At 27.1% G+C, this 12380-nt stretch overlaps 2 protein-coding genes across 2 annotated transcripts in view; one reads left to right on the forward strand and one right to left on the reverse strand.

The window, feature by feature from the left end:
- Window positions 1-772: 772 nt before the first annotated feature.
- Window positions 773-8002, reverse strand: PGO_120410 (hypothetical protein, conserved; the record flags this gene model as incomplete). Its single annotated transcript, XM_028688837.1, has 1 exon — window positions 773-8002. One exon carries the CDS (start codon window positions 8000-8002, stop codon window positions 773-775), a length of 7230 nt encoding a protein of 2409 aa, XP_028544638.1.
- Window positions 8003-10563: 2561 nt separating this feature from the next.
- Window positions 10564-12380, forward strand: part of PGO_120420 (calcium-dependent protein kinase) — a gene marked incomplete at both ends in the record, with an annotated part of 3608 nt that continues 1791 nt past the window's right edge. The window contains 7 exons of the mRNA XM_028688838.1: window positions 10564-10873; window positions 11042-11115; window positions 11287-11333; window positions 11509-11606; window positions 11715-11762; window positions 12047-12125; window positions 12267-12329. Of these exons, the coding sequence (XP_028544639.1) occupies window positions 10564-10873; window positions 11042-11115; window positions 11287-11333; window positions 11509-11606; window positions 11715-11762; window positions 12047-12125; window positions 12267-12329 (719 nt within the window). The remainder of the gene's footprint in view (window positions 10874-11041; window positions 11116-11286; window positions 11334-11508; window positions 11607-11714; window positions 11763-12046; window positions 12126-12266; window positions 12330-12380) is intronic.

The following is a 12380-nucleotide window of genomic DNA, read 5'->3' on the forward strand; positions in this document are numbered from 1 at the left end:
TGGAGTTTTTTAAAAAAAAAAAAAACCTTAAAATAAACATAAAAATAGAAATACATATATATATATATATATATATATGTATATATATTAGTGGGTATAGAAAATCAAAGAAAAGTTCATTTACTATGCTAACAAAATGAAAAAGGGTTAGAGCAAAAAAAAAAAAAAATAAATAAATAAATAAGAACAACTTATATATTCAGGCTTAAACAAAATTTACTTTTTTTCCTTTGTACCCACCACATTAAAAATACTAATTATTTATTCGTCACACAAAATATTATAAGACAAAAACAATGTCAGAAAATTGGAACAAGGACAAATAAACCAAATTGTACCTAAACTTAAACCCTTAAGAAAGGGAAAAAAAAAAAAAATAATAATAAAAGACCAAAATGAAAAAAAAACACATTTTACAAGTAATGTAAACAAAAATGTGTTAATATGTAATTGCACGAACGGGTAAACGCGCTTACGATAAATGCTTTTAAAAACCTTTGAAACATTAAATTCCGTTTCTGCTTGAACATCTCAATGGCTCATTTTATTCTAACATTTACATTTTTACTATAGAGGCATAAAAAAGGCGTTAAAAAACATAGGTGGACACATGTTTTTCCACACACAAATAGGTATATACATGCACACAATCAGAAACACACACATATATACATACATATACACATACATATATACATACATATATACATACATATATACATCTACACGCATGTGCATAAAGCACGTGCTTATTCTCATTATCCAGTATCTCCTATGCGGAATTACGCTGAAAATGGGCATTCGCCAGAGAATATATAATTGTGTAAAAGTGATTCAAATCTTTTACAATGATCGGGGGAATTTTGTGTTCCCTTTGGGTGGTGCTAAATTGCTCATTCATTTGTAAGGACAATTCTAGTTTGTTTTTTCTAAAAAAATATAATGGCTTTTTAAATTCCTGATTTTTCTTATATAAATTATAATTCCCAACTACATATAATCCGAACCTTGCACGTGAAAATGCAACAATAAGTCTTTTAATATTTTTCATATATCCAATACTTTTCGATCGAACTAAAGAAATTATTACATAATCATTTTGTTTACCTTGATATTTATCAACTGTTGTCACCTTTTTAGGCATTCCAATTAACTTGTTATATAAACAATTTTTTTTCAAAATATCTAATATTAGTTCTTTTTGTCCATTATATGTTGTCAAAATTGTTATTATTTCATTTGCATATCCCAAAAGACGCATATACATAAAAATAGCAACCACCATTTCTGCTTCTAACAAATTTTGATAAAAATATGGCACTGGAGTGTATTCATCCGATTCGACATGTATAAATTGATAAGTATACGTAAATCCTGGGTTAAAATTCTTTGAAAATTTGTCCTTATAAACACAATCTAAATTTGCAATTTGAATATTATATTTACTATAAAAATATTTATAAATATTACAAATCTCATTTCTCATACGTCCTTGTTCATTTAAATAAATAGAAGGTAATTCCAATCTTAAAAATCGTTTATACAATGATTGTTCATAATTTGCAAAATTTTTTATGTATTTATTTTTTATAATAGGAGGCAATTGGTTAGAATCTCCAACAAAAATAATTCTTTTTAATTTACTTTTATAGTATCGATTTTCTTGAAGTAGTAGAGGCAAAAATGTGTCATTTTCAGTAATTTGGGTACATTCATCGATTATAATATTATCAAAATAAAATTGCAATTTCGCTATTTTACTTCTATTTATACTTGCATGAGTACAAGTCATTGCAATAACCCTTGCCAGTTTAGCTATTATATACACTCCCCTTTCTCTTTGATTTTTTAATACTTCAAATGCTCTACAATCATTTAAATGTTCAAAATTTTTTATCAAATTTGCTAAATAATATTTGCATATGTGTAAATCTTCCTCATTATTTTTGAATATCAAGCCAGTTATATTTCCTCCAAAAATTCTGCACATGTCATATTCATCCCTTGGTTTTGTTAATATTTCACCATCTTTTCCCCTTTCTTGTATTATATTTTTATCCATAATAGTGCTTCCTTTCTCACTCATTTTTTCTTCTTGTCCTGTCACTCTTTCATTCACTTTTTCCAATTCCATATCTTTCATTAACATGCTTCCCTCCTGTGCTTCAACAAAATCCATGTTTAATTCCTCATTTTCACTACCTAAATATTCTACATTGTTTCTCTTAATGAAAAAATTCTTATACTCTAAATACTGATCTATGCTTATTTTATTCAATTTCAAATTTAAGTACTTCTTAAACGGAAAAAGGATATTAAATATGCTCAAATGCAATGTGTTCAATTGATCTTCTGGATGAATTAAGTAAAAACATGACTTATCTTCATCTAGTATTTGTAATTTTTCTATCTCCCTACAAGTGTTATTATAATGTGTTCTTTTTTCCTCTTTTCCTGCCCATACTAAATCCTGTACATTTTCAAATTCCTTCACATATATTTTTGGACATAAAAATAAGTTATATATGTCGTAATCATCAATTGCTTCTGTTATGCATAATTTAAAAAAATTTTGATCATTTTTATTATTTTTAAAAATTTTAATATACTTAAAAAAATTGGAAATTCGTTTTTTAATGTGATTTTCATAATACTGTGTAGCTGATAAACAATGGTATATTTTATGATTACTATTAGATTCAGATAATAAATTTACTTCATTCAACATTTTCTGTCTTAAATCAATCATGTAATTAATTCTTCCATATTTTGAAAAATTAAAATTATCATCTTCATCATAAAAATCGATACCAGATTTTTTCATTACACTGTTCTCATTTCCCTCCATGTTGCCATTTTTAATTAAACTTTTTTCTAGTTCTTCATACTCGTTTCTTAAATTTTCAATATCTAATTCTCCCATACCGACTCTGCACAAATATTTTTGATGAATCAAATTTTCCTTAACAAGTAAATTAAAAATATAATTTAAGCAACTATTACTGTGGGTGCATATAAGAATTTTTTCTTTCCTTTTATTATTAAAGAGTATATTAATGATTTTATTTAATATACTCGTTTTACCACTCCCAGGAACTCCCTCAATTATGGTTATTCCTTCATACAACCCACTTTTTAAACATTCAATTTGCCGTTCTGTGTAGTACATTTGTTTTTTTTTCATCACTGTTATTCCACTGATTCCTTCTCCTGCCATTGTTACATCTTCCTCATCTTTGCCACTTTCTCTCTGGACAAATGATGCATTCGTGCTATTTCTCTTTTTAGTGTGAATTAACAATCCTTCTAATGGATAACTCTGATCATCATATATTCGGTTTTGTATTCTATAAATATCCCCTTTCAGACTTAAATATTTGATGGCGTTTTTCAAATTTTCCTCAAATATCTTTTGAATGATATTATGATCATCAATGAGGACAGCTTCACCAGCTTCTTCATTTTTCTCTACTTCTCCAACTTCTTCATTTTTCTCTGCTTCTCTCTCTTCTCCCTTTTCTGGGCTCTCCTGCACTCCCTCGTTAGTAACCGGTCTAACAATTTCCCCCTCGCTTTTCACCTTCCCTAAATAGCTGTTCAAAATTAAATAATACTCTTTTGCTTTAAACTCAAATTGAAAGATATAAAAATTTCCATATCGATGTGCTGCAGTAATGTTTTTTACAAAATCTTCAACAAATTCCATGTCATCTGCTTTATAATTATTAATAACACAAATGTGATAATATAAGATTTCTAGAATATTTTTTTGTAACATATTCTTCTCAAGTGACGTTTTTTTATGTTCATATCTTATCGGAGCGTAACTTAAAAACAGGGGCTCTACATACTCGTTCAACAAACTTTTTATATCCACTTTATTTTTACCATTTAATACATTCATGTATGATGAGTCCACGCAAAGATATGCAACATTTGTCGTTTTAATCACATGCAAAATGTTTAAAAAGGTGTTTAAATAATTAATGTCATCGATATTCTTTCTTATAAAATTTAACTTTTCTCGGTTACACACCATTTTTTTCTTGCACTCTTTTATGCCCTCGACATTATGGAACTTTTTTTTATTGGAAATTTCTCCATTCCCGTTTACTTCCTCCTTATCAGTGTAATCTGAATGGTTCTCCTCTGAATTTCCCTCATCTGATTCCTCCTCCTCTGAATGGCCCTCATCTGAATCCTCCTCCTCTGAATAGTCTTCTTCTGAATCTCCCTCATCTGAATCGCTTCTCTCACATGAACGCACCTCACTAAGATGGGGATTATTTCCTCCCTCTCCCGAGTTGACCTTTCTTGGCAACGATTTCTGATAATACTTGAGTGAACTATCACAGTAACCCAAAAATATATCGTGTATCCAATGAGGTATAACTGCATCATCCGGGTTCATAATTAAAGTTTTAATATTATTCAGAATGTAAAAAAAGTTGTTCTCCTTTTGTTTCCTTCTTACTAATAAATTGAAAGAACTATAAATTTCTGGATCATTTATAATATCCTTTTGATATTGTTGATAGTCTAAATACACTGTAATTCGTTTCAAACTGCATTTTCCTCCATCTAACTCTTCACTATTTTCATCAAAATTGGAATATTTAAATACTTCACAACCTCTTAAATAGTTAATTCCAAGTAATTTTTTCAGATCATTATCATTAATAACGTTTAACTTATTCTTATAATGATTTGTATAATTCTTTACACAAACTAAAAATAAAATATCACCTGGTCTAATCATATTCCACTCGTTATTAACTCGTTCGTAATATTTATATTTTAGATCTATAATTATTTCACCCATTACCTTTTTATTATTGTTATCTACACTTACAATTCTGAACGAATCAATCTTATTACTCATTCTTCTCTCATTTGCAAAATAAGTGTTTTCAATTTTGTTAATATCATGTACTATGGAATTTAGTTGATATTCATTATAAGCATTCCTATTACTACTCTCCGCTAGTGACTCGTCCTGCATAACAATTTGATTTTCCTCCGAAAAATTTGCTTTGTATTTCCTTTTTCTTATTTTCTTGTTTCCACTTCCCTCGCTTCTGCCATTCATGTCATTCCTAAAATCAGTGTTTTCATCTATTTCAAACACATACTTACACACAGTGTGCTCATTTACCTTTTTATTCTTGGGATTGGTTTCATACACGTACTCAATAACATTCTTCCTTATATCGTAGTAACTTTGCAGTTTAAACAAATTGTATATTCTAAAAACATAATCGTTAATACATAGGTATTGTAAATTCAATTTGAACAACGGTTTTGTATAAAGAAATGTTTTCCTCTTCCTCTTCATATCATCCTTTGTATCAATTAAAACATTTTCGAATAGATCCCTCTCATTCGGATAATCACATTGCTTATCTATCTCTTCAAAAATGTTACTCTTAAATCTTAAATTTTCTATTAGTAGCGTTATATAGAACAATTTTTTCTTCTTTCTAAATAAATGCACATTTTCAAAAATCCCTTCCTTGATGCACATATTGCATTTTATATCTCTCGATTTCATTCTGTCCTCTTCTCCAAACTTTTCCACTTTCTGATCCGTTTCTCCAGTACACGATTTTTGGGTCTTTCCATCCGGCGTTTTCTTGGCCTCTCCCTCTTCGAAACTTTTCTCAAGTGTATCGCTCAACATTAGATAATTCAACTTTTCACATAAGAACAACAATTCCTTTTCCTCCAATTTGGATAAATTTTCCAATAATTCCTTCTTTTTGTTCATTAAAAAAACAGATTTTAAGTAATAATTCTTTAATACACTATGATCCTTAAAATGTTTATAACAAAAGGTTTGAAAATACTCAAAGTTCCTATAATGTTCGTTATTTATTTCCAGATATGTTAATGGATTTCCAGAAAAATTGTCAATATACATTTCTACATAATATTTCAAAAGTTTGATTAATTCTTTAAACTTTCTTTTTCTGTTTAAACTAGAAATTTTGCAATAAATAAGTACATTAAAATATTTTATAAAAATGTATAATATTCTTCTTGAATAAAGTTGACTTAACAAATCAATAAAAAATTCTATACATTTTTCAACAAACAATATTCGATACTTTTTTTTCCTTTCTTCAACATACTTCATTTTCCCCTTTCTAACCCTACATGTGTAATTAAACTTCTTATTTTCCCCTTTTAATTTGTTTTCATATTTAGAAAACATGAGTAATATTTCTTCTTTTTTATATTCACTAGGGTTAACAAAATTTTCCTTTTCTTCATCATCGCTAGAAATGTACCTCCCATACTCTTCAACCGACTCAAGAAATTTCATCATCTCATCCTGTATACAGGTGTCACCACTGCTGTCGTGTTCGACCTTTACAATACCACTTTCATCATTTACATCTCTTCTTGCACGTTTGTGTAAATTCCCTTTTATATCTTCTTCCACTTCTTCCTCATCCATCGCGTTATCTGTAAGTTCATCTTCTTCATCTCTAAAATCATTATCTGCATCATCACTGTTTATGTTGTCAATCGAATGGGAATCCACTTTCATGTTTGCCATATCAAGTGATAAAGAACTATCCTGTGGATTCTCATTATCTAACGTTGGGTTTTGCTCTATGGAGGGAGAATCTTCTTCATCATTAAATATATCCAAAAACTTTTCATATTCATCTTGTTCTTCATCACTACTGTCCCTATCGCTCAATGAGGAAATGGAATAATTACTCGTTATTTCATCCATTTCTTCAGGCTCTTTCTCAAAAGTATCTAAAACAATTAAAAAGTAATTTATTAAATTGTAAAAAAATTCATTTTTGTTTATAAACAAAATGATACTTTTATCATATTCTTCTACATTAACATTGTCGTGGAGGTTTCCTTGAGTCTTCTTGGAATCTCCTTCAAGGTTCGATAAACCACAACTACATGTGTAAACATCAAATACGTTATAACTTCTACCATTTAAATATTTTTTATCCATAACTTTTAACAGATTATTATATAACATTTTTGCTTCTTTATTTTTTTTGAAAAGAAATTCGTTTAAGTAATTATAATTTATACAATTCCAAATAAAAGGATTACACAAATCTAGGCATAATTTAAAAAGAAATTTCTTGTCTATACTAGAATAAATATTTATAAAAAATTGTATAATAAAAGATTTTTCTAAAAAATTTAATTTATATAAATTTTTCCTGTAATTTTTTTTCTGATATGGTGCTTCTCTATTTTTTCCCTTTCTGTGTGTATTTCCCATAAACTCATTAAAAACAAAATTATAATTTATTAATTTAAGGGTGTTAAAAAATAAACTATGAAATTTATGTATAAGAAATTCTTTATACATGTTAAATCTCTCATCTATCTTGTAATTCTCCTCAGGGGTATAATTTTTTTTTTCTATTTCTACCAATTTTTCAAATTCGTCTATTCTGTTGTAAATTATCTGATCCCAAATTTCATGTTTTCCTTTTTCTTCATATTTATAACAAATGAAAACGATAAGAGATAATAAATGTTTTACGTATAACATATGTGTACGTATTCTTGATTCGTCAGTACAAAAAAAAACTTCGTTATTACTTAGGAGGTATAAATTATCATATGTGTTGTAATAAGCCCATATTACCTTTTCAAAGTATTGTGCATTTTCTAATTTTTTTAAATCCTTCTGATTGAACCCTTTCCTTTTCAAAAAGTCGTAAGTTTTACCTATAGAACATAACCGTTTAAAATCGATTTTGATATTTTCCTCTTTTTCTTGGGCCACATCATCTCCAATGTCCTCTTTGTCACAATTGTTATGTTTACATACTTCACTTGTGTCTTCATTATTTTCTTTTTTCTTTTTACAAAAAAGGCAAAAGTCTATATGTTCAATTACAAATCTAAACTTTTGTGAACCTTTCACTACATTTCGATTAGTATTCACGTACAAATCCCCATTATTTAAATCCTTCCTTGATTTTGCATTTTCTGATTTATTGGTACTCATTTCTTTTCTCTCATTTCATTTTTGTACTTAAGTACTTACTTATCTCAAATATTGCAAGTGTAGTTCTGTAGCAACCTCTTATTTATAATACTCTTTTCTTCGCGCCTCTATATATTTCTTACAAACTTTTGCAATAAAAAAAGGTATGATAAATATCTTCTTCTTTTCCTTTTATCCTGTAAAAGATATATATTCAATTTTTTTTTTTTTTTTTTTTTTTTTTTAAATTGATAATAAATTTCCCCTTATGATGAACAGTCCTAACAATTTTATTGCATTCTCTCGTTCTCCTTTTCTTCACCCACAACTTTTTTTATTTGTATTTTTTTTTTTTTTTTTTTTTTTTCCCCTACTTTGTGTGTTCTATGTTCTTGCATGCGTTATATTCTGGCTTAAACATGATGCATTGTGTTTTTCTTGTTTTTTTTTTTTTTTTTTTTTTTTTTTAATTTATAATAAATTTTCCCTTTTTTTTAACAGTCCTAACAATTTTATTGCATTCTCTCGTTCTCCTTTTTTTCACCCACAACTTTTTTTATTTGTATTTTTTTTTTTTTTTTTTTTTTTTCCCCTACTTTGTGTGTTCTATGTTCTTGCATGCGTTATATTCTGGCTTAAACATGATGCATTGTGTTTATCTTGCGTTTTTTTTTTTTTTTTTTTTTTTTTTAATGCTTCACAAATCACTTCCTCATTTAAGAGTGGCTCCTCATGCAAGAATTTTAAAAAAGTACATAAAATAAGAACTTCTCGTGCATCCAATTGTGCAAAATTTAAAAACCCATAATATTGTACCTCGCATGTGAACCATAAGTTAATGCATCAGGTGGTATATATATATATATATATATATATATATATATATATAATATAAATATACTCTACATTTATTTACTTTTTTTCTTATGTTTTTTTCCTTTGTTGATACAAACAATGTTTTAACGTGCTATTGTTTTAATTCACTCACTTAAAGTGTGAGTATCCACAAATCCCTCTAAGGAGTTTCGCATCCCCCATTTGTCAGAAGTCAAAAGGTGAAAAATGCCATCAACACTTATAAGCACTATTTTAAAAAAAAAATTTAACGTGCTTGTGCGAGTATTGCAAAAAATTGTGTGCATACAAATATAGTAAATTATGGTGTTCTAGAAACATGAAATGTTAAAAATATATTATTATGCATTCCGGATACTTTGTGTTTCATTCCTCATTGGATCTTTTCTAAGAAGCAATACTAGCACACAGAGAATAAATAATTAGTTTTAAAGGAGAAAAACGAAATAAAAAAAAAAAAAAAAAAAAAAAAAAACACATTCTACATTTTTAAAGCATGTTGTAAACATTTAATTTTTTTTCTTTTTTATATGGTTAAAAATGCATATAAATCTGCTAAAAACATGTGTCACTTTACAACAACTTCAAAAATTAAATAAATAGGACGCTTAATCGTTTTGAAAAAAATTATGGGTTTTATTCCTTTTAAACAAAAAAAAAAAAAAAAAAAAAAAAAATCCCCAACTTCGTGCATAATCAGTTCCATTCATAGCATAAGACAATAATAGGAACAGAACATATAATAAATATAACTATTTTTCACTCTTTTTTGTGCTCACGATTTATATTATCATTTTTCCTCTATTTTCCCAATAATCCATCATTATATATACCCTGTTTGGGTACCTCAATAGGTATCCATTCAGTAGTTGTAGGACTTATCAGTCGAAAAATTATTTTATTATTTTGTGTGGAAGGGAGGGGGTGGTAGTAGTGGTAAGAGGTGCACAAATAATTGCACCCATGTATTATGTAGCGAAATTTTCCAGAATAAACTTTTTTTTCTTTTTTAACACCTTATGTAGATATAAAAATACGTCTTTCTTTTTCATTTTTTTCATGTTGCTTTTTAAAAATGTAATAAATGTTTGGAAATCGTTGAACAAAAAGGGCATTAAACCCCTGTAGCAAAAGAAAAAAAAAAAAAAAATACTTAAAAAATTCAATCCACATGAAATTTCCTCCAAATATTAATTCGTTTTTTTTTAAGAACATTCAAAATATACCTTTTCAGTATGTATCTTTTTGCAGAGGGTGAAAATGTTTGTGTTCATTTCAATCTTGAGGCTTTTGCGCAATTCATGTAAAATCAAAAATATGTATTATTTTTTATAAAGTGCATGTTTTTTTATTCATTTTGGTTTTTTTTTTTTTTTTTTTTTTTTTTTTTTTTTTTTGAACACACACAAATATATGCATACATAAAAAGATATTTATTTATAATTCCTTTACTAAAGAATATGAAATTTTTAAAGACATAAAAATTTCTCTTATACCATTTTGTATTATATACTTATAGGAGTATAAATATAACATTCTAAATGCATAAACATATATATAAACATACGTATGAATACACACCCCTACATAGACACATAAATATATAACTCCTTATCCTCTGTGTTTACATGTGCAAAATTATGTAGAACGAGTGATTAAAAAAAAAAATGCTTCCATAATGATACACACACAGTTGCTCCCATAAAAATGCGCATACACAAAAAAAAATGAAAATTAAAAATTTTCTTCTAAAAAAAAGAAATAATCTTTCAACATCCTTCTGTCTGGAGTCAGAAACGAATGTATTAAGAGATCACATTCCAATTCATACACTAAAAGAAAATGACAAAAAAAAAGTATTCTACAGTTATAACCTCGTTGATGGTTATAAATACAAAATAATTGTTAAAAAAGAAAAATATAATTTAAAAAATTATAAATTTATAATTTCCTCACTGGATCATCCATATATCATTAAGTTAATTCACTGTTCTGAATATGCCTCTTCGTTTATTAGTGTCTTTGAGTTCTTCTCAGGTGCTTTCTAATAAATGAACAAGCGGTTGAAGCTAAATATGTTTTTTTCTTATTTTTAGCTATTTCCCACATTGTCATTTCATCTTTAAGTTTAACATTTTTTTGCAATTTTTTTTTTTTTTTTTCTTTTTATATCTCCGGTTACACCCATTTATACACATTTTTAAGACATAAATTTATATTCATCTATAACATTTTCTGCTAAATATGATGAAAAGAAGATAAAGAACATTATACATCAGGTTATTACAAAAATATAAAATTAAAAAGAGAAAACTTTCTAGATATATTTTTATTACACCTTGTACCCGTGAGTGAATTGCTAACCTTATGATTTAATAATAATATGTACATATTTTCCGCTTGTTCTATCCTATGCTTCTTCCTCTTTTTTTTTGCCACTTTTCTCACAGATCATTCTAATTATCCACTACTTGCACTCAAACAATTTAGTACACAAGTAATGAACTCAGAATGCTTGCATGTAAATGAATATAATAATGAAACAGAAATTCATAAGCTCATGTACACATACTTATATGTGCACATATATTTGTATATCCATGTAGAGATACTAAAACAAGGTTTCACTTCACCTTTTCAACACTTGTAATAAACACAACATGGACTAACAGGCAGTTACTTCCCCATAGTTTCCTTATAAAATCTGTGCACAATGATATGATGATTAAATTGGAAGACATTCATAAAATTAAGACCCAACCTACGACAAGTTAAATAATTTAAAAAAAAATTTTTAAAAAATGCGTATTTTATCTGAAAAGACCATTACTGACTCGTAGCATATATATTTTTTTTTTTTTTTCTTCCCCTATTTCAGTAAATTCAAAAACTAGGAATCAAAACATCTATAGCATTGGACTAATAAGTAATAATAAAACAAAATGAACAAAATGAGCAAAAGGTGTAATTTACCTTAAAACAAAAAAGGAATTAAATCAAGTTTGAGCAGACAAAACATGTGCTTGTCTGTTCGTATAAAAAAAAAAAATATATATATTGATGTATCATTACATAAACGAACTATACGTAGCAGTACTCAAAATATATACAACTAAATACTTTTTCTACTAATGATGATAATAAAAAATAAATATATTTTAAAAAAACAAAAACTAATTCTTTTTATTACTTCTATTCCTTTATATATAGTGTATTTTCTAGTGTGCCGCCAATACCCAATTTTCTATATAGAAAATAAAGAAAGAAAATTATTTTTCTCCGAGGAATGGTGAGTTATCATGCTACACAACTTTTCTCCATGGGGATATATACACACAAAAAAAAGACACTTCTCAGTAATTCAGTATTTATGAACAACATTTTCACCCTTACATATGTTTTTTAATTTTTTTTTTTTTTTTTTTTTTAGTTGGAAAAATATTTCACTCAAGGGGAGAAATTTTGTGCAAAAAATATTGCTTAGCGATATCAGGTTATTTTTAAAAGGAATATAAATATTTACACTTTTAGAAAACACAACAAC

Source organism: Plasmodium gonderi (genome assembly GCF_002157705.1).
Source record: "Plasmodium gonderi DNA, contig: Chr12, whole genome shotgun sequence".
NCBI lineage: Eukaryota > Apicomplexa > Aconoidasida > Haemosporida > Plasmodiidae > Plasmodium > Plasmodium gonderi.